This window comes from Colletes latitarsis, chromosome 14 (genome assembly GCF_051014445.1).
Source record: "Colletes latitarsis isolate SP2378_abdomen chromosome 14, iyColLati1, whole genome shotgun sequence".
Lineage (NCBI taxonomy): Eukaryota > Metazoa > Arthropoda > Insecta > Hymenoptera > Colletidae > Colletes > Colletes latitarsis.
This window is the reverse complement of record NC_135147.1, coordinates 29,571,879-29,595,778: the sequence shown is the minus strand read 5'-3', so window position 1 is coordinate 29,595,778 and position 23,900 is coordinate 29,571,879. Positions and strand designations below refer to the sequence as shown.

Below are 23,900 nucleotides of genomic sequence, written 5' to 3'. Positions count from 1 at the left end.
TTCGGCGAGAGTGGTTTCTTGGTTATCGTCGATTGGACTGAAGCTTGTTCTTGCTCGATATACAGGGTGTTCGGCCACCCCTGGGAAAAATTTTAATGGGTGATTCTAGAGGCCAAAATAAGACGAAAATCAAGGATACTAATTTGTTGATTGAGGCTTCGTTAAAAAGTTATAGAAACATTTCCGGCCACACAGTATATTTTCGGTGAAGAATTTTTTTCTCGAAAGTACGTAGGATTTCGGGGGTATGTGTAATGACCAAAAATGATTGTAATCGACCCCTGCAACCAAAAATAATTTTTCGGTGAATGATTTAAAATTTTTTAATTTCATTTTAACTTTTTAACGAAGCCTCGATCAAGAAATTGGCATCCTTGACTTTCGTCTTATCTTGGCCGCTAGAATTTTCCATTAAAATTTTTCCCTGGGGTGGCCGAACACTCTGTATGTGCATTATGGTGTTTCAGTCAGTCCATAATTCTCTTCTGTGGACAGATTATTATTATTTTATTAAATTGATCTTTCGTCGTCAATTTCCATGTATTCTGGCTCGTTTCGTCGCTGCAATCTTTCCTTCGATCACAGCGCGACTATACGATCGACGAGGTCAAAATTGAAATGCATATTTCACGTAGGAACCTGCCGCGAGCGATCGAGCCGTGGCTGCCTATGGAATTTCGTTGTCTTCGATACACGTGAGCCCCTTCTGCGCCACTGCGAAGCTTCTAAAAATCGTTGCGAGAGACGTACTGTAATTTTTAATCGGAAATCGAATAAAAAAATTAATTGATAACAGGGTTTGGCTGGAATTATGTAATCTTTTAATCTCTCTTTTGTATGTATGTTGCCCGAATCGTCGTTGCAGTGCATAGTAATTGTTGCGGGTAGCCTACACAGGGTTGCGTGCGCGCAGAAAAATCAACTCGCGCGTCTCCCCCGGCGAATCTCTAATATGTCCACCAATAATACAAAACCTCTAATCCCGGGCAGATCGATTGGAAGCCCGAAAGCCACGGAGGACCGTCAAAATTCCCGCGCGTCTGCCAACTAATTAAAATGCCACGTCTCCTTCCTCCCCCCGACTGTCGATCACGATCAAAGGAATCGATGAATCGGTCGTGTACACGCGGAGAAGAACAAAAAGATACGATATTAACGAGGGAAGATCGCGAATTTCATAGAGAGTATTTTATTTATAAAACGCCTAAAAAGCTTTGCTTCACCGTTAGCTAACGAAAATAACGTTCAAGGGCAGAAGTAAAATCATATAGATCGATTTAATATAACAAAATTTATCAAAGTGTACTTCGCCTGTTATTGGTTTCTCGAAGCTAGAATCTGAAATACGATTCGAGAGGAGGAAAAAAAAAATAATTTGTCGCTTGACGGGGCACAAGTTTTTTAGCCATTAAGTAAGAAAAGAAAAGACACCGGGGCCTGCGTACGCTTGGCCGTTCTGGAATTAAAAGCTTCGAGAACACAGAGGTGGCGAAAAAGTGAGAAAGACAGAGGAAGGTTAGCTGTTAAAGTGGCGAGGGTTGGGGGGCGGGTGGGAGATGCGTCACCGGTAGGTGGCGGCTACCACCCTCGCCCTCCGTGGCTCTTTTGAAGGTCAAGGTTTCTCTCCCGCCTTCCCCTACCTTTGTGCGCGCGTGTGGCAAGAGGATTACGAGAAGGGGCGGAGGGGGTAAGAAGGGAGGCTGCAGGCGTACAAGTGTTGGTAGACGAGCGGACGACGGGGAGGGGTGGCCGGGGGCGCGCGTGGGTGGCCGTGAGGGTGTGTGTCAGGGGTGGCGAGAGCCCGGTGCCCAGTATTTATAGCGCTTGCGAACCGGTCGATAGCGGATAGCGACACTGCGCAGTTGGGAAGCCCTCGTACCGAAGTCCATCCCCCACTTTCTCTCCCTTCTTCTGTTCTTGTCTCCCAACCACCTTCGAGCACCCCTCGTCTACCCTTTACCGACCTCTTACTTGCTCGGGCACCCCTTTCGCATCAAGGCTTTTTGCTTCTTTCGCCTCCATACTCCCCCTCTTTCTGTTCGCCTTCGCGTTAAACTTAATTTTTTTTTTTTCTTTTTGGTTCTGGTAAAATCATCATCCGGATAAAAGTTACGAATTACTAGACGAACCTTTATTCGTTGAATAGAAATTAGAATTTCAATCAAATCAAAGGTACCTTAAGGTGTTCTCGTAAACACGGTTAATTTATATGAAAAAAATGTTGTTTTTTGGACGTCACGATAGAACATTGCAAGGGCGTAGAAAATTCAACACCGCCATATGTTACACGCACAGAAACTAAATAATTGTACGGTGTCTATTATTCGATATATTTTCCCCATCATCCCGGTCGTGGGATGCTTCGATGACGCGAAAAGGTCGATATTGGTATTGATCAGGTCTTTTAGTGGCGATAGTTTTAGAAGGCATTTTAGATAGCATCGGTAGTATCGCGCGAGATCGTGTTTCTTTCGTCCCACCAAACAAACAAACGCCTACTCAGGAACATTTATAGTATATCATATAAAAGGAATAATAATAAATATATTTACTTAAGATTTCATAACTCTTGAGGGATAAGGGAGACAATCTCCCCCCTCTTAGATCCCCCACTGACCGAGGCTTCATTAGTTTCATGGTAGAGCCTCCCTTGCCTAATTTACTTACTACCACAAAAATATAACATTTGTCTACATGGTTACATAAGGCAATTTCATAAAATCATAAAAATTAATAATCGAATCGCATAACTTAAAAAATATCGATAGTCATATCGGGGAATTCAATTTTTATCAATTGATACGTTTTATTATTGCACGAAATTTGTTGTCTAGGTGAAAATTTTCTTCTTCCTTGATCTCGAGTAAACATAGTCGTGTATTGTCTATCGCGCGTCCTAAGTATAGGAGACTTGCATCTATTTTCGCGGTTAATTCACGGTGCGCGTTATTGGTGAACACTCGCTAGCCAGTCGTGCTATATTAAGACGACGGATTATCGAGTGTTGGATTATTAATAAGAATCACCTGTCACGCCATTGATTCTAGAAGTTATCAGAGTACACGTGTCGAGGGCGAAAAATAATTCGAAATTTATGACAGGATTGTCGCGGGACAGGGAGATGGTGAGGTTTAGCGACTTGACGGGAAAATTAAATTTAACGCGCTTAACGTATCGATTGATTACCGAGAAAAATTAATGATCGAACGAAAGTTGAACATTGATCGAAGAGCTGCTTGATTTTGCTTCGATTAATAGTTACATCTATGGTATCCAATTAAATTGGTTTCAAACTGGTATACAAAGGTAATTAATCTTCTGTTTCGTTAAATTCGTTTGTATCAAAGCGGTGAAAAAGATGTAGATTTGCTGCAATGAGATCGACTAATTGAAAGATAATGGGAGACGAAAAGGGGATCGGATTAAAATCATGAAATCAACGATATTAACTCGCTAATCTTTTACGGGGCTGAAGTAAAAATTACTTTCATAAAAGAGACGGGAAATCTGGTATAGAATTTGATTGTCGTTCAAAGGAGAATAATTCAAAAGATGCGCCTAGTACGTTTGAGAGAACCAGCTGAATGTAAAAACAACGTCGTGTCTCCGTTCAGCGGGTAAAGAACGAAAGCACACATAGGGCACAACAGCGGAGAGAAAACGAAGAAGAATACCAGGAGTGTACATGCGAATAAAGGAAACAAGAAACTTCTCGTGAAGTGAAAGGGAGGAGCGTCGTTAGATAAAGAACTCGTCTAGAAAAGGACGAAAATAACGTCTTACCGTATGTAGATATATACTTATTTACTCAGTTGGTCTCACTGGAAATCGTCCATCACTTTCGCTACGGATTGGATTTCACTAAGTACACAATGTACAAATTCTCGTTCCTGTTATATACTTTTATATTTACCACAGATAAGCACGTGTGGGTTTTAGCCTTTCTAAGCATCGCATATTTAATTGACGTTTTCGGTCAAGGTCGTTGGCCCTTTACAGAGGTTTTGTTAATGCTGGCGTTACACTTAGCGTCGTCAAGGTTTTCGTCAGCGTTCCGAGGGTGAACATTTCTAACGTTACGTTATCGTACTAAATTCATTTTCTATCATTTTTAATATCTTCGACCTATGGTACCGAAGATGACTGAGAATCGAAACATTTGATCTTAAAAATTTGCTTGTACGAGACCGTAACAACCGAGGTGTTTTTGTTATTCCAACCCATAGCACTGGATGCATAAATCATATTGCTTTGAAAACGAGAAAATCGTATATTATGACTATTATTCGCTCCATTGGATATCGAGGAACAAATGAATATAAGATACGTCTTATCTTTTACTTGTCCCACTTGTGTGTATTACATTTTACGAACGACAATAGAAAGGGTAAGGATGGTGGACGATTTTGAGCGTGAGCCACTGTATGTGGTACCTGCCGCAGAGAGAAAGCAAGAGAGAGAGAGAGAGAGAGCGCCAAGAGAAACAACGAGAGGAGAAAAGGGAGGTCAGAGGGTTGGCGAGCGCCGCCCCTGACGCGGTGGGGGTAGATGTATCGCCATCTCTTTCTGATCGCAGGGGTGCATCAGGGGGTTGTCATACCCAGTCCCTCTTCCGTATCGAGTCGGAGGAAGACGGACGCGAAAAAGGGGCGAACGGAAGAGGACGGATCGAGCGTGGGCGTTACTGTGAAAAGGGATGGAAGCTGATTAGCTGAACAAAGAGGCTCGGGGATCGCCAGGAGGAAACCCGAATGACAGAGACGAGTACGAGTGAAATAATAGACGGAGATGGATGCGTTTCGTTGGAGAACTCTAACCACCGAGCGGTAAAGGTCGCCGTCGCGTTCTCTCCTTCTCTCGTTTCGTTTCTTTCGTTCCCTCCGTCCTCTTTGCTATCCTTTAACGACGAATCGCGACCAGCTGTGGCAGCGCAACGTCAGCTACGTTGCATAGAGTGTATTATAGATACAGTGCATCGTGTACCGTCCACGGGAGACGTGCGATTTTAAATCGACAACTTGGAAATCGTTGTTCGGTGTGGAGATCGGGAAATGGAAAAATTAGTAAAACTCGGTGACAAAGCTGAAAGGGAGATCGGTGGAAAATGTGTCACGTTGCTTCTCTGTTGTGCGCGCGACCAGAAAATTTTTAAGGCTACAGCGTCGGGAAGCGAGGGAGGGGGAGGGGTGAGGAAACGTGCTCGGGGCGCGGTGAAGGTTAGAGGGCAACGAAGGATGAGACGTAGTGGGACGAAGGGTGGGAGAATCGCAGGCTCTCCTTGCACATTTCGTCTGGAAGCTCGGGGTACCGTCGTCCGTGAAGCATTGCCGCGTATCCCCGGCGGTGGAAGACCAGCTGACACGTTCGGATGGTCTGAAGTCGTTCCTAGTTTTAAAGTGCGAGAGTCACGGAAGCGGAGGGGTCCAGCGCGTTGTGTGTCATTGACGACGACTCACTAGAAAATGGTAATTACAACAGAGGCGAGGAAAACCACCCTTAGAGCATGTTTAACCCTCTATAATTCTCCATTATTTTTTACTTTTATCGTATAACGTGACATTGATACATATCGACAAGGGGGCATGAATTGAAAGGTACATTTTTGGAAACGGGGGACCTTTCGACTCTGATTCTACACAACGATAGCCAGAACAAAGTTTTTATTTTTATTAAAACTGACCGTCTTTTTATCAAAGACGTTGTATTTTCGCTATTAATAAGTATTCTGGTTTTTTTCTCTTTTGCATAACTGTAGCGAAAAGGTGATAGTTTCTCTCCGGTCCATTTCTAAAGTTGCGCTTAGATTACGTCATTCTAGTCGTATGTAATATTTGTGGCATGTTGTCATAGTCTCGAGTATAGAAACTATAAGAATTCATCGTGTCCCAATTGTGTAAAATTCCCTCGCGGAACAAGCTGGAATCTTTTTTTATCGGATCCTTGCGATCGGTCGCGTTTCTAGGGGATTAATACCGTTTGAATTACTTGGTTGACGCAACGGCGAAAAATATCCTCGTCGGCCTCCAATTTGTTTCTTTTTTCCGGTATTATTACACAACACCCAGACCGTAGGTGGCAATCAAAGCACGGAACGCTGGACGTGGTATGAAGGGACGGATGAAGATTCCTGAAAAATATGGGTATATGTATATTGGGAGGCTTGCCAGCAGGACCAGCAGCGAGAACCCCTCTCGTCCTTGGAGGGGCAGGGAGAGGGGTAAAAACGAAAACAGGGAGCTAGAGTGCGACAGGTGGAGAAACAGCAGAGAGGGGCTGTGGAGGGTGGCATTTCGGGGTGGCGAAGGAGAAGGTGGTACGACGACGAGGGCAGAGAGCGACAGAGGAGGGTAGCTGGAGACCGATCAGCCTGGCTAGAGGGAGGCGGCGGGTGGCGGGCGGCGGGCGGGAGGTTTAGGGGGTGAGAGTCGCGGGAGTGGGGGATAGAGGCAGGTTCCGTGCGTTTCGTTGGAGAACTCTCGTACCACCGGGCGACCGTAAAGGTCGTCGGTTGCTCTCTCTCCACATCGGCCGCATAGAGAAGTCGAGCAGCTGGCAGCAACGTCAGCAACCAGGAACGGATCAGTCCACCGTGTGCCAGCATCGGGATCCGTCCGTGCTGCTCCCTCCTTGGATCATTCGATGTCGCATCCTCCGCGATGGAGAAGCCCCAACGCAAAATAAATTCACGATATTTCGCTACGTTTGGCAACCGAGTCACGGGCCGATGGAAAACGTTTTTAACGAGGAAGAATCAGGAACCGATTCGGTATCGAGGATCAACCGAAAATCGATTTAACGTGTTACCAGCGCCGGGGACAGTCAACACGGGGAAACGACACGGTGAAAAAGTAGATCCAGAAAAAAAAAATGCAGCCCCGGAAATAATGGCCGGGTAGTCCGGAAATTTTCACGATTCTCTGCGTCGATCGACGTCAACGATTACCGTGAGTAATTGGAGGAAATTCCCCCTGTAGAATTGACTGCGCGTAGAGGATTTTTCAATTTCCCTTGTTTTACCTTTGTCCCCGTTGCGTTTCGACTCGTCCGCGTTTGGAATTGTTTGCGATCGTTTCGACGTTACCCGGACGCAATCGGTACCAGTGGAGAGAGCTGGAAAGTCAGTGAAATTTTTTTAAAAATATTTTCCATTGGTTGGCTTTTTGGGATCTCGTATCGCAGGAATTAATGATTGGATTTTTTAATAATATGGAAACGCAATTTTTTTCACGCTGCGAACATCAGGATTATTCTTTAGAAGAGCACGCTCGCACCAATTTTTTTTTTTTTTTTTTTTCGTTATCCACAACAATTTCGTATTCAGCTTGGCTCAATTTTTTTTATCGCCACCGATGATTGTCGGGTGTTCCTTGCCTATTTTTTTTTCCAAGAAATGATTACACAACCGGAAAACGCGAATTAGGCGTGCAAACACGAGACTCGTTGGCGCGTATTCGCGTTTGTATTGTCTCCTTAGCGTTCTTTCTTTTTCATGAGAGAACAAAAAAGAAATGGGCCAGCAAAATATTACGGTGTAATTTTAGGAGGACAAAGAAAGGACTTAAACGCGATGGATCTCTTTATACTATGAAAATTAATACAGAAAATAACGAGGTTATTGGCGATTCTTTCGAGGTTGCCTCGCTTCGAAATGCTGTTTTGCAAATTCCCTCGTTATCTCGTAGCGGGGTTTATCGATGGAATCAGTATCGAGTGGACTTTGACTGGTTTGCAAAAGAAAATATTTCATTTTATATAATTGTTTAATTTTAATTTTGGTTATACATTTTTATACAAATCCTTGCACTGCATAGACACACGAAAGATACAGTAAAAATGTATATATAAAAAGTAAATAATCGGTCCCCTTTCCACTTGGTTAAGGAAATTATAGTTGAGTATCGAACCGACAAATTGTCGAGCCTAGAACTCGTCTAGGCTTTACGCGTTTCAGTTTCTATTGGAATATAATGATAGGAATAATTGCGCGCGCGAGCTCACCGCTTTAGCATTTATGGACTTGTCGGCGGAACAGATCGAAGTGCATAACACGAGCTGCGCTTAAAATGTGCACTGAGTCACGTCGTCGAAAGACACTTAATTAATTCACACGAATCCGATGCAGGCAATGAGATACATACAAATTAGACTCGCCCCTCGTTCTCCGTAATTTCTCGAACGAACATATGGACGATCAACGATAAAAAAAAAAAAAATAAGTCCCACGTAATCTATTCGAACATACGCATTAAAACGACTAAAATGAATGCATAATACTTCGTTAGAAATAAATAACAGTTACGACACAACGGCTACTGTTGGGTGCAGGAGAGTATGGCCTTGGAAGGAACGCGGGTCCTCCATTGGTAATCGTTTTTCTCCCTTCTTTGTTACGCACGCGACTAAACGCTCGTAATTTATTCATCATCAGCGATTTTATATTATTGGTAACTGGACACTTTAACCCTGATCCATTATAAATGACATTTAATGATTTATTTTTTATCAGCAATTTTCTACCGTTGGGTATAGAAATATTACACTTTGACCTTTCATCGGATAATAACACATGTTTTTCAAGTTCGTATATAAGATCAATTTGAAAAAAAAAAAAAAATAACAATCATGCTATTTTAATTGCAGCGTAATGTAAAGTCCCGTCGTGCCAGTGGGAAGCCGCAAACAATCTTTTTCAATCCAGAAAAACAGCGAGCCATAATAAATCAAGCTATCCGCTATTATTTCGATTTCGTTTTCCCAGCGATGCAATTCCATTTGCCGAACGTTTGTTATTGCACGAGCAACGATCGAGCGATCCTGTTATACATTGCTATTCTGCTTCTTTGTGGCTGGTGATTCGCTTTTAACGAAGAAAAATCGAAGGGGAATCGGTTTTGCGCGTAGACGCGAGGGCGGCGATCGCAAGTGTATTCCAAGCGACGCGCGCGTCCGTTCGAAATTGCCGCGTCACGCGGACGGGTCCATTGCAATAATCGGCGCAGTGATGCAGCAAAGGTCTTATTGGCCGTTTCGCCAGTACAATGGCGTAGCACAAAGACGAAGCTCCGCGCAAGGACGAATTACATAATACGAACAATACGCTAATAACGATTATTATCGGATACGGGCGAAAATCAGGCAACTCCTCCCAAGCTAAGTCGATTCTATTTTCTCGACGTTGAAAAACAATACGAGCATCTTCGAAAATTTCAAGGATACCGCGGTTACGAATCAATACGCGATTACCCGCGCCCCAGACGTTCTCGATCTCTATTTTCGAGAGTTTGTTACACGGATTTCACGAAACAGAGAAATATAAAGTGATGAGTATTTGGAATATTTTAAAAGCATTCCATAAAGATAAGCAAGTAAATATCGTTCCTTTGATGGATTCCAATCCAGGTCGCGCGCTGGGAAATCAGAAAACGTTATCGCCAAACAAACGTGAAGCTTGCATGGGATCGAAATTTACGCGTGTTTCGAGCACGGGGGAAATGAAAAAAAAAAGAAAATACGGGACAAAAAACACAAAGCGGAGGTTCTGCGCGCGATTGAGTGAGCTTTCTCGCGTAGGTGAAGCTCTTTCGCAGAATCGTCGTCGCGCGTCGTGCCCGAGCACGTGTGTGAAAACGCGCTCGCGCGCTCGCGACGTATTCCTGTACATCGCGCGTGTGTGTGCCTTTTCCATGTATCGGCTCGGCGATAAATTCGTATCGCGAATCGAATGTGATTGGCCGGGCTGACAGTGACGTCAAACCGGTGGGCAGCCGTGAAGTGGCAACTGCGTTGCGTTCGCCAAGACCCGTGAAAAATATTCGTTTCTTTTTTTCCCTCTGCGGATCGAACGCGATCGGGAACCTCTACGCGGCGGTGTTACGAAGCCTGTTATGACTCACCTGTAGCTAATACGTATATCACGTGACTCTGTAGCCTTCTTTTTTTTTATTTTAGTTTTCCACGCGACCCTAAACGCGCGTTGTTCCTTAGTTTCTCGGACTTATCTCTGTGTGCGTTTGTGTCCATACGTTTCCTTCGGTTCTGTGTGCATTTATCGCGACTCGTGTTCCAAGGAAACGACTATGTATATGTAAACTTATATCCGTCTTCGGACTGTCTAACGATGGTGCCTTTCCGTTTCTTTTTTCCGGTTCCCCTGGCTGTGCGACGATCGATGACGGCGACGATGGGTTGCAGTGAGCAGGCTCCATTGCGAGTCCGAGTCCTTCAAAATGGACTTGATCCTGGACATCAACAGCTGGCTCTATCCGATGGAACTGGGTAAGCTAATTTCGTATGGCTTGCCATTGTGTTACCCGCGTTGGACATCTTGCAATTTTTTAATTCTGATTTTTAAAACGAATTTATTAAATAAGACCTGAATTACGAGGTCGAATCGTTTGATACTATCGCTGTACTCTGCTATTTTTAAGTCGTTTATCGAAACAAAGTTTATCTGACAATACGTTATTGGAAATGTGTTTTGCACTGATTAAGAAATTACATATCTGGCATCCGTTTACGTTTTCATTGTTGTTTAGTTTATCTTTAGAACGAGTTACCAGAGAATCAAACATTTGATACGTTTGCTCTGCTATTGGGAACAAAACTGTAATAATATCTAATAAGAGGAATATAACATCGTATTTATTTGGATCGGCGTTCTCCAAAGGAGGGGGCGTGACCACGAAGGGGCGCGTTTTACGGATCCAAAGGGGCGGAACAAAAACGAGTAATGCAAAAAGAATTTGGTTGGAGATAATTTTGGCGTATCCTTGGTAGCTTAAATGATAGAATTCACACCGGAAGAAGCGTCATATGGTACTCGTTATGGCACGTCGACAAGATTGACGGTTCGTTCTCGGTGATGATCCATGCCCACCCGTATATTCTGATCGCAGAAATAAAAATATCGCTGAAAATATATCTCCGACGAAGACTTCGTAGGTTGTTGACGATACATCGTCGCGCTCCACTTGAATTCTTCCAAGTCTGCGAGATTCGATCTCGTAACTGAGATCGGTCCGACGGATGATTTATAGGTTGTTTTTTCGCACGGAGAAACGTATTGGCGAGAACGTCGTGTTTAGAGAATTTTTGCAGCTTGTCTGTAATTTTTCAAACAGCGAGCCTAGAGTCAAAATATTCATTCGTATTTTCTCTGCAAATATTTGAACGTCATATTTTAAATTTGGATTAGAATATTTGGTAAAGAGGTTTTCAGTCTTGTTAGATCGTAGACATTCGTGTCCGTGACTGTCGTCGAAAGGGGAAAGTAATTAAACAGTCTTTGTTGGGGAAGGATAGCCAGCTCGAAGCTTGCCATCGCATGAAAATTCTGTTTGCCATATCGCAGACGCGCTGTTACGACTCTGGTGTTTGTTTACGTCGCCTGTCTCACGGACCTGGTGTATGTACTTAATCGATACACTTGCAGCGTGAATTTTGCAGAGTTAGCACAGGGTTTGCAGTCCCGTTTAATTGACGTTCGTGTTTAAAATAGTTGGTAAACGTGTATGTACATATGTATATTCCAAGGAGTCGGTGTCGTTTCAGTAGCAATTTCTTCATAGTCGAGATACACGGTCAATATTGGAGAAAGATCAACGGCTAAATCTTGGCTTGGAAATTCATAAAATGTTAAAACGCGTAAAAATGAACGAAACGTTACCGAGAATAAAAAAAGAATTATTGTCGTACCTAGAAACATTTTTAGAAGCTTTGGATAACGAAAATAAACATCGTTTCGAATTTTATAAAGTGCAGAACAATATTTATGCGTTCGTGAAAGTCGCGGAATGTCTGAAACGCATTTGGCAGCCGCGATAGAATCGAGATTTCTATTTTCTTTATCGAGCGAATTTTGAAAAGTTCCCACATCCGGTCACGTATGCCAAAATCGTTGACATTCCAAGACCATTCCTCGTTTGTTTTGTAAGCTCGGGGGGCGTCGTGTGTCCGAAACGTTTATAAAAGAAAATGATACGCGTTCCCCTGCACGCGATCGATGTCAAAGAATCGATACCCACCGTTCTCTCAGCCCTTTGGTAAACGTGACACGTGTTTCGCGCTAACGGGCACACGTGCTACGCGACGGCCTTTTTATTCTCGCTGCCACTTCCACTTCTTGGCTAGACGTCGTAAGGACGACCCTGGTAAAGGACACTGGCGGGGAACGTGTTCTGCACGACTCGAAGCAAGTTGTCTTAGCGTGTGTACCCACTCGAAGGTGACTTACATCGTGCTTTTTCTAACGATGAAACGTTCCCGTGGCACGATACGAACGTCCAAGAGTCAGTGTACCGTATCCCTTTTTCGAATGCCCGCGATTTATCCTCTTTATGATACAAAAGTTACATGGAGAGGTTTAAATATTTGTTCGTGAATCGTTCTTTATTTTTTGAATATTAAATTCAAGTACGAGCATTTATTCGTATTCTTCGGTTATTTTTTCCAGTATTGAAACGAGGGTCGGGATATTTGTGGGTTAATATTCACGAAGGACATGTATTTGCATTTTTCTGTATTTTTTCCAACGTTGAGTTTACATCATAATATATGATTTATAAGTACATAGACGAAGAACGAAATAGACATACTTCGGTGCAAAATTTTTCGGATTAACCACGTGATGTTTGTAATCGTAAACATGGTAAAAGAAAGGGGAAATAGGAGGGGGGTATTCGTGATAAACGTGCATTGGATTCGCAAGTGTGCTGCTCAAGGCTACGCCACGCTGCAGCAAAGCAAACCCACCCCCTTCCCCTGGAATATCGTCATTTTGACTCGCCCTACGGACAGTTCTGGATGTATCCCGTTGATTCGGGTGCTGCAGAGGGAGCGGGTGCGTCACAGCCCACTAGTATTAGGAGTGGGGGATCGGGGGTGGGGTGAACCGCATCGTCGATCCACCCCTGCCTGCTTTCTGTGTGTTTACAGATTCATATCCTGTTTCCCTGCCTCCGGTTTCGAGAATGGTTTCCCTTCTATGTCTCGTTTGACCCTCAACTAATTTCTGCAAATAGCTCGACTTTGCTTCCTTCCTTAGTTCCTAAACACACATAGTTCCTACGTCAGAAAGTTTAGAAATGATCCAAAAAAAATGGAGAGTGGTCGATGTGCGTGCGTATCTCATTTTTTCGTAAGTTATCCGAAGTGGAAACAAAAAATGTAGAAGCTGCAAAATAATCGATAGAGAGGGAACCAAAATCGCTTCTACAGCTGTGCGAGTGGGATGGATTTTACAGGAAGGCGGTTGTCGAGCGAGCAAGAGAGCGAAAAGCAGGGGCGGGAAGGAGAACGAAGGTTAGTCCATAGGGCCAGGCAGTCCCGCTGTATTGACGCGCGGTGCGCACAGGCTTGCGCGAGGTGACGCAATCTCCCTCCTCCCTCCTCGATCTGCCTGTGCCACATTCTGCTAGCCTCTCCCCTCTCTTGGTCGTTCGTTCCGTTTCTCTCTCCTGCCTCACCCGGCAGCTCCCATAAGTTCAATGCCAAGGTCAAAACGGCCACGGCTCGTAGCCGTGTCGGTCGCGATACTCGTTCCGTCGAGAGAAGAAGAAGCAGTTGTGTGTGTGTTCGTCTATCGTCGCCGTCGTCGTCGTTGTTCCACATCGCGTATTCGCGTTTAACCTTTTCCCCATCGTTGTCGCGGCTACGCACCGTAAGATTTTTCGTTTCTTTTCGCGCGATTAACCTACATACGCGGCCAGCAATCATGGCGAATCGTGGCAAGTCGAGACGCGTTAACGATTACTCGTCGATAAATCGATGGTTCTCGAGTGCGAGGACTAGGAAGATGGAACGGGAAACCGAATCGCGAACGTTAATGGTGCGCAATCGGTCGGAGACATTCGTGCGTTATCGCTCGATGTCGTCGAAAGCAGCTCGTGCAGAAGCAAGGTCGTGACAGGTGCGTGAAGAATATTCGTGGAGGACGAGTCAGGACGTCCTGCGCAGCGAATGCGGATGCGCATCGGTACGAAGAATGGATATAAACTATTGTCGTCCTCTCTTGCTCTCTCTTGATAGTGTTTGACGTCACGAGACAAGATGGCGGATTTCGGTAGACCCGGGACAGTCGTTAAAGCTCTCTATACTAGGATGGTTGACGTTCCCGATCGTGCTATACGGTACCAGTTCTCTGATACATTATTCGTAGTTGAAAATTCTTGTCCAAGTGTGTGTCGATTATCGCGGAAAAAAAAAGAACGGAAAATGATTTTTACGAGTCGCGTTAAATTTCGAAACGAAATTAAGTATTTACGCTACTGTGTCGGTGGTAAACGTCTAATTGCAGTCTTTATGTCGACGACTAAATACATAGAGCTTATCCGGAAAACGCTAATGCATCCACACAAGCGAATGAACGGTATACGTTGCTGTCAGTGTCAAGGTTAACGCGGCAAATCACGCGAACGAACGTAATTCTTCGCTCGGCTCGCATTATGTAGTAAATATGGCCGCGGTGATATGCATAATACGGTGTTGTACATCGTTCAACTAGGTAATCTATAATCGTTGTACCACTATTATGATGTAAGTCGGCCCCGCGTAAGCTTCGTAACATGATCAATTGGTTATGCAGATATCCCCAACTTGGTTTCATTCGATGTTTCCTTTGTCTACTTCACTGGCATTGCCATGGCCGGGTAATATCGATTACCGTACTATATCTATCATCGACATAGCGTGGACTTAACCTTGACCCTTGTTCCCCGAGCTCTTACATACGAACTCGGTATTTCCTAGCGACGGAGCATATCAAACGTTCGATATCTTTCATCGAACTTGGTATCTATCGGGCTGATATTTCGTGTCTTGGGTGTCTTGGGTGTTTTCGCTTTCCGTCGTTTTCACGTGGCCCAGTTTCCGTCGTTAGACGTCCTTTACCCTGATAGGCTAACCTCTTTCCAAGCGTCCCTTATTCTCGGTCTCCTTGCCTTTCATCCTTCACCCCTTTTTCTTGCTCTTCGGTTACGTGAACGGTCCAAGCTTCATTGAAGGGCCAGACACACGTACGCGTAAATGTTTACGCGCTGTATTTTGATTTACGTTCAATTATTATTCCGCTCGAGTCGATACCATTCAACGATCGTAATCAACGACAAGCTGAGATAATCGTCGCGACGTATTACAGTTTTCGCACGTTCTTCCGCAGTGCTATGCGACGCGTTACTTCTGTAACACGTAATCGTGTGTCGATGCAACCGGGGAAGAAAAGTCCGTCAACAAATGCTTACATTTTTAATGCAATCGCGCGTACCGTGTATCGTCGATGTTCGCATAAATGGCGAGGGGACAAGGAGGACCAGGACCTATTGGCTTTATGCGATCAACCGTAAATCTCGTTAAAAGTACCGAAGCACGCGTCTCTGCAACGCCCCCAATGTATTTTCGATGCAACTGCCTTGGAGTTTATTATTAAACGTCCACCTTCCTGTTCCGGCATTGCGCGTTTCGTGATGCTTTAATGTTTCTTCGGAAAGGAAGGTTATATATTCGTTTTTACTTTCCACAGAAATATTATTCGCAGTTTGTCTTTATTGGAAATATTTATTTTCTTGTTGCAGGGGATAAGTTTCGTCTGGTTCTCGCGACGACCTTGAGAGAGGACGGCTATCCGGATGGAGGGGAGTGGAACGCGACGGAACAGGAAGGAGGCTCCAGGGCAGACAGTTTCGAATACGTGATGTCTGGCAAGGTTTTCCGAATCGAAGGCGACGAAGCCAGCAACGAGCCCAGCAGCAGATTGTAAGTGAAATATTCGTTTCCTTCGTTTGCACATTAGTCTGCGGTGGCACTCGTTAACAGAATAAAATTCGCGTTAAAATAAACGTTATTTTGAGTCGAGTTCAGTGCATAATCGAACCTAACTCGGGACCGTCACATTCGCCTGGACTAGCCGGGCGGTAGGCGGCGGCCATTTTGGAATAGTAGGGTTAGGAAGAAGGAACCTACCGACGGGCTTGAATAGTTCAAGTTTTCTTTTGATTTGCCAATTTTTCAGTATCTTTGAAACGTTTGAATCGTAAAGTGTGCGCTTGGAATGCGCGTTTACATTTCTAACGCTATTTTATTCTGTTACGAACCAGCCGTAATCGCTTCGCGTATCTCGTGCGTGCGCGCACGTCACAGTGTGACGTCATTCGTACGCGTCGTTGCGCGCGTAAACGCGCTCTCTTTCTGCTGTGAATCTCTGATTGGCTCGCTTCCAGTGCTCAATGAAGTCTCGTGAGTTTTTGGAACGTGTAAGTTCCAAAAAATTGCCCTAGAAACAAAGGTCGCATCGATATTTGCGACACGAAAAGAACACGATAAACGTAATGTTTTAGTACGGCTACTTTGGAAAATATCCTGAAAGTGGTCCATGCTAAGAAAATGTGTAGAGAGCGTATAAGAAAAGCCCGCGAAGCATAGAACAAAGTACACGTTTAGAAACGAGCGTTTCTTGGAATTTTGTGCGAATAGGTTAAAAAGAAAAAGGTAACCCAAGTATTTGTTGCTTATTTCTATTCGCGTAGACGTATATAAAATATAAAAAATTGATATTTAGTAGTAGGAAGTAGATAGTCGTTTGTTCATTAGCAAACGTAGCAGGTATTCAACATTACAATTCTTTGTGAATTGTTTGGGGAGAGAAAGTTGCATCGTGGTAGAGTTCCGCGATAACCCTGACTTGACCGACTTATCGTTTAACCTTGCAACTCGATTCCTACCGCGTGTGCAGTCAATGTATGCAGTAAAGGCCGCTTTGATGTTTGATCAGTGCAGGTTGTGTCGTAAACCGTACATACGCGAACTCATCGTATTGTGCACGTTCGTATTGTTGAAAATGGAAGTGTGCAGCAGTGTTGGCCGAGACTCGATAAGATAAAGCAATGCAAGCTCGCCGTGCGGTGCGTGAACGAATTTTAAAGTGGTACGTGGAGATTACGTAACTGTTTCCCTACGTGAGTCGTATATACGTCCTAAATTCCTGTATTATTCCCTTAAACATATTCCGTTTCCAGACAAAAGAATTAAAATATTAATGATAAATTTGTGGGAACGCGTATGATAGGAACATAACTCGGATAGGAAGAACTCGTGGTATTTATTAACAATGATGGTTCGTTCTTTTTTTGAAGCGCGGAGAATTATTGCTTCGATCAACCATTTTTGACGTGTCGGAAAGTTTCGACCAAAGCCTCCTCTCAGCCATATCGCACCAAGTGCTTAACGCCACCTGGCAACTCTTTCCATCGTCGCAGAATTAATTGGACAGATACTCGTCGTTGTAGCGCGAAGAATGATTGCAAAATCAATTAACTTGTGACAGTTCGCGATTTATTACCGGGACATAACTATCGTGGGTTTAGTGTGTCCCGGTGGGGAATGCACGTCCTCTGAACAGCAATTCGTTCTCAGCTCCTTGAATGCTTTCGTATCGATTTATCGATCTCTTTGTTGCACATAATCTACGGTTCTCACGCTATCTTCGTAATACGTGTTTGCATTCAATTGTTATCAGAGATTTTATCTTATTCTGCAGTTGTGTTCATGCCCTTGGAAAAAACCCGGCCTAAAATCGATCATTTGTTTTCGATAATGATATCGTTGCAAATTTATCGTTGTTTTTCATTTTCGTATTTTATTTAATCGCCCTCGACATTGTCTTTACAAAATCGTTGTGTTTCGATCATTTTTACGTTAGTTGCCGAGGATGATTTTCCCATTGTCGATCGAGTTCTAAAGCTAGCAAGGAAAGGAGGTTATGTACGGAGGAAGACCGAAGAAAGTTCCCCCCTGAAGAAATTGAAGAAAAAAGTTCGTGGAAAAAGATGTGTAAACATTTACACGTCCAATCGATAACCAAATGTTAGATTAACAATGGTTCTTGGACGAGCACGTTCGTTTAATATCAAGATCGAAAGGGTTTTCGAAGGTATCGACAATTGAGAGGAATCGCGAAAAGACCACACGCTATTGTTCACCATATTCGGTCGGTAAAAACGGACGGAGGCACCGAAACGGGCTCTCGGAGAACAGGGAGCCACTCTGCGTTCACTCGGTGGGTAATGAAGCGGGTGAACACAGCTGGTGGTATCTCAATTTTCTGAGAGCGTTGGCAACCCATTGAGTATTACCTGCTGGTACCCTGTGGTGGTTTTGTGGAAGAGTAATGGCTCTGTGATATCTCTGAAGAAACCAAAGAAAAAGGACGCATCGCGTACAGAAATATTTAAGTTTCATCGGTACATAAGGGGTCACAATATATCGCTACTAAACATTTCTTGGTACTCGTTGCTGTCTGATAATGACCGTAAAGAAAAATTCCCAGCTCGTTTATTCAGTGTGGCGCGCAATGCGTACGCCTTCCGGTAGCGCGAGCCTGTGAAAACGGGAGCGTGACAGCTGGGAAGTGAAATATTGATCAGGGTCACTGGAGACCCCGGGATATGAATATAGAGCTAATCCTCCAACGAATGGAAATTGCACGCACGAGACGTTGTCGTACCGGCGGTGCATCCGCGAACTAATTTGCCCTCGTCATCTTTGGCCTTTGATCTTCACGCCATTTTGATTTTTAATTAATTCTAGATATTCAATTGCAAGGTGACACTTGCATCTTCGAGTAGTGTCCGATGGTTTTCTCTTCGAATGAACAATGGTGCGTGGATCATAGAAATATTTGAGATATTCTTTTTTATATATTTTTTTTATATGTGGTTCGTGCAGTTGGGGGAATGGGGGCGAAGTGTGACCGTGTACACGCGTGACTGCGTCGAAACGTGTTTTCGCATTGGTCGACGACGCGCGACGCGCTAGGATGCGCACAAGGTCGCCGGGGCTGTCAAAATCAGCTGACGCTCTGGTGACCAATCAGCTGATCTCCAACCTCCGAAGGAGACTCGTCGCTTTTGACCTTTCGGTCTTAAAGGGCCTTCTTCTTTCATTATTTTTACGTTTATTTTATTTTTATCGATAACGGGTGACCCAATTCGATCTTTTTTTTGTTTTTATTATAGTCAGTATTATAAAAAGCAATCGAATAAAATCTTCATCGTGTGTGAAATTCGATTAATTAACTCGATTAATTTCCTCATGGGAGCTTGACATGCTAATACAATTAGGATTCACTCAAGATACCCATGATGCACTCATTAAAATCGTTGGGACATGTCAAACTGTAATATCTCGAATGACATCATCCTCGCCATTATCACGATTAAATGTTCCTAGACGAAAGCAATCGGTAGAGGTTCTCGTTGCAATCGTACGTTTCAGCATTGAAAAATAACGTTCGCGGTGATTAATAGTCGGAATAGCTGAAAATACGAGCGTAAGAAACGACGGGGGGAGACACATTCATCGTTGCGGTGATCTAATGCCGAACATTTTAATCTCTCCAGGCCTACTGTACGTTGTCGTGTACGTGGACAGTGTAATTAACTTTTTCAAATAATAAACGATCTTTATTTCAATATTTTTCTTTATAAATAGTTTATTTATAAAGAAGATCTTTACAAATAGTTTGACACTAATGGCAAATGTTTCAATAAGACGTAACCGATAATGAATTATCTGCCAGCAAGCGACTCGATGGAAAATACGAGTTTGAAGCTGTACATGATGCAAGCCGTATTTTCTATGTTCGACGGGCGCACCGGTGCACGGAAACGAAGCTACGGGAGTTCGATAATTATATCGCGATAGCATAATTAGTATAATTGCATCGTATTGTCGTAATTATATCTTGATTAAATCTCGATTGAAATCTCCATTTTTGTAACGATGAAGCGTTTTGCAAACACGAGGCTGCGTAAACGGATCGTTAATCGAAATTGTTCTGACGTATACACTGGGTGTCGTTCCAAGTAGCGATCGTTGAAATTAAAATAATTCGACAATTAGTAGTCGCGATTGGTGCATTAAATAATATTAAATCCCTATTGAGATCGTTTAGTTTGATACAGAACTAGTTACCCAATAAGTGAGTCAATAAATCCGTCTTGCGGTGAACGCACATGGGCGTCGACAAACACGATCGTAGGCGTACGTTTTATATTCAAGGTCTTCAGCGCCCAAAGGTTTACACATACACATAATTAACAATATACATACAGGGTGTTCGGCCGTCCCTGGGAAAAATTTTAATAGGGGATTTTAGAGGCCAAAATAAGACGAAAATCAAGGATATCAATTTGTTGATGGAGGCTTCGTTAAAAAGTTATTAACAATTAAATTCAACGATTTCAAATCGTTCTGGAAAAATTATCTTCGGTTACGGGGGTCAATTACAATCATTTTTGGTGAGTAGAGATACCCCCGAAATCCTACCCACTTTCAAGAAAAAAATTCAGAAAGGTGGACAAATTTTTCGGCGAAAATGAAAATTTTCAAATCGTTTTGAAAAAATTATTTTCGGTTGCGGGGGTCAATTACAATCATTTTTGGTCAATAGACATACCCCCGAAAACCTACCCACTTTCTAGAAAAAAATTCGAGATGGTGTGAAATTTTTCGACGAAATTGAAATATTTCAAATAGTTCTGAAAAAAATATTGTTAGCTGTGAGGGTCAATTTCAATCATTTTTGGTCAATAGACATACCCCTGAAATCCTGCGCATTTTTGAGAAAAAAAATTCAGAATGGGTGGAACTTTAAACGTTAATAACTTTTTAACGAAGCCTCAATTAACAAATTGGTATTCTTCACTTTCATCTTTTTTTGGCCTCTAGAATCTTCCATTAAAATTTTTCCCAAGAGTGATGTACGTTTTTATCCAAAAGTACGGTATTTTAAAAAATGTTACTTCGTGTTGTAAAGATGGACAATATGTCCCGTATATTGTTTATCGGTTTTAGTCGTTGTTAGACATTTTTTATCTGGGCTAGAATTTTGCTCGTCTCTGCGAGTATCGAACGGTCGGATTCCTCCGAGTCGTAAATACAGACCAGCGGGAGTCGTCGGAAAATTTAACCGCCACGTCATTCGACGTTAGCGTTGGAAGAAAACTCGCGGAGAAGAGGAGTAGAGACGCGCGTAAAAATGTCGCGTTATAGCTCGTCAGAAAGAGGGGAAACGTAAAGAGGGGAGGAGGATTACGTAAGGTTGCGGTGCAGCGACGGCGGAGTTACAGCCGCGCGTTTTTGGCAAGGAAAAACGTTTTCGTTTCTGTTCCGACGGACGCTCGCGGTGTATTATTGGCGTTTGATCGCAGGTGCGCGCACATTTCTTGGGGACGTAAATAATCCACATTCTTTGCTTTTAAGATACGAGATTTGTTGTTGGAAAGGCTGAAACGACGATGTATTGGCGTTGTGCTAAAATTAAATTTATTACGACGGAAGAAGAAAATTCATTTTATATAGATTACGTAAATGCAAACGCAATTAATTTGGAACAACGTTCCATCTTGCACAGATACGTTTGCGATTATTTCTATTGCACTTTGCAAGTACCAATATAGGGGGAAATAAGGTTTTAAATGTTGGAACGAAATCATTTTATTAATGTATCGAATAGTACAGGTTTCTATTTTACAGACTATTGACAATCAGGGCGTAAGTACCCTTTATGAGAATAGTAAGTTTGTCGGTGACAAAAATGCAGTGCATTACCTCGGTATAATATTTCAATATTAATATCAGGATCAATATTAATATGAATATAGATATCAGCATAAAAGTGAATATCAGTATGAGTATCGACGCAATATTTCCTTCCTTGTCGTTCATCGCAATATATTTACGTACAATTGGATCGAAGTAGATTGCAAGAATAGTGTAACCTGATAGGTTGAAATATTGCAACACCTATTCTGTACGCTACTGGTTGACTCGTAGCCTTGTACTTTAGAGGCTTTATATACATTACACACAGGCACCTCGGAAGAGCGGAAGGAGGAAGGGAATGCATCGTCACGTAATGCAAGCATTATGCAATCCATCGTCGACCGTGTGTGCTAACAGAACAGCTGATCTTTTTTACCTGCTAGTGTTTCACGTTTTCATCGTCGATCGAGTTTCAAACAGAGACGCGCAAACTTTTGTCGAGATAATAAATAACGAATAAAAATCAACGGCAAAATTTATTCGACCATTAAATTTTTATTTCTTCGTCGTGAAATAATTTTATTTTTATCGAACATTCGTTTACCCTTGCAATAAATTATTTCTTAATACGACATATGGTAAAATATCGGATCGCTTCGATGCAAAAATATGTAGTTATAGTTGGAAACAAGGTCGTTCGGGTCACGTTCGACAAGACTCTTTTGCACAACTATCGGATTCGAAAATGGATGCTGTCGAATAGACGGCGACCTCTTCGCTTTCGGATCCTCTAAACTCGGTGGCCCCGGTAAATCCGTTTCGAAAGTTGGACGCAACGCGTGCGTGTGTGGTTGGTAACGCATCGTAGGCTCCTGGAGTTGGTAGCGTTGACGTCACGCGGCGCTGAAGGGGACACGGCTCGAGTTATTCGATTACGTTACATTAATCCGAGCGGTACGATTCTGGTCTGCTTCTCGCAGTGACGCATCCACGTGCAGTTTCACGTCTAGTTAGAGGCTTTAATTCCGCCACAGATATATACCAGATATTACCACCTCGACTTCCGTCGTTGCTGCTACGCGTAGCGAAAAATAATTCGTATAGAATTAGAACGGTTTGTTTTGAACGTTAGTCTTCTCGCGTGCAGACGCGCAGAGGACGGACGAAGGTCGTTTAATGTTTTTTTACGCGGCTAGTATTCTCTGATCCACGCTGAATTTGATTTCAATCCAGGGGCATTTTCTCTCCAGCCGTTCTCCTCCCCCCTCGATCTGCCCAGCATCTGCGTGCGTACAAATTGCGCGCGTCGATCAGGGTTGATCGAGTCCGAGGCGGAATTATTCCGAATAATCGAATCACGTGTTTCTCGTTAAAACGATGTAGGTCAACGGGGACGATATCGACGCCTCAAACTTCTCTGTTTTGAGCGCGCCATGTTCCCGCTGCACGCGAGAATGATCCGCGCGCGTGATTTCACGGATACGTGTCCACCTCCGCGCGCCTCGTTCCCTAATATTTCCTTTTGTGCCTCACTCTGGTAATCGATACCTCTGACATCTCTTTGTCTCTGGAGAGAGAAAGACGATCAGACAGAGAGACACCACGTAACACCGCCGAAACATATTTTTCTCGTCCCTTTGTCCTCTGTTCTTTCGTGTTAGATATACAGAGTGAGACACAAATTAATCCCCACGATCGTCGCCAATGTATAATTCAAGGATCGATTCGTCGATTTTCCAAAGATCCCCTTCGGTAAATAGCGCGCGCAACAGCTTCCGTTCCGTGGACCGATATTCGCAGGCTCCGGCCAGTTGTTCCCGGACACGAGCCCCAGACTCTCCGGTTTCCAGGGGTGACCCAGTTTCGTTTATCCCCTCACTGTCGGCCAGCACCTGCCTGGCGAACCTCCACCACCTACGCAGAGTCCGCCAGGCTTTCCAGATGGAGCTTGGTCCACCTACTATCCCTCCCAGTCCCACTAACTTCCATCGAATCCTTTTTTATTAATCAGTTTCCTGTTACTTTCACGCGTTTCCTTTCTGCGAGGCAACGGTGGTTACGGTGCCCAAGAAAATATCGCAGAATTTCTAAAAATTAACAAAGTGTCGCTTTATCGTAATAATTCAATAATAATATACAGGGTGATAGGCCATCCGTGGGGAAAATTTTAATGGGAGATTCTGGAAACCAAAATAAGACGGAAATCAAGAATACTAATTTGTCGATCGAGGCTTCGTTAACAAATTACTAACGTTTAAAGTTCCGGCTGTAGAAACACTATCGCGCGCACGCAGATTGGAACACAGCCGGAACTTTAAACAAATTTAATAATTTGTTAACGAAATTGATTTTCGTTTTATTTTGGT

At 43.4% G+C, this 23,900-nt stretch overlaps 1 protein-coding gene across 1 annotated transcript in view; it reads left to right on the top strand.

Annotated features, from left to right (window-relative positions):
• Nucleotides 1–23,900, top strand: part of Rpb8 (DNA-directed RNA polymerases I, II, and III subunit Rpb8) — a 58,639-nt gene that overhangs the window by 13,375 nt on the left and 21,364 nt on the right. Inside the window, exons 2-3 of the mRNA XM_076782163.1 lie at nt 10,192–10,275; nt 15,567–15,747. Coding sequence (XP_076638278.1) covers nt 10,192–10,275; nt 15,567–15,747 — 265 coding nt within the window. The remainder of the gene's footprint in view (nt 1–10,191; nt 10,276–15,566; nt 15,748–23,900) is intronic.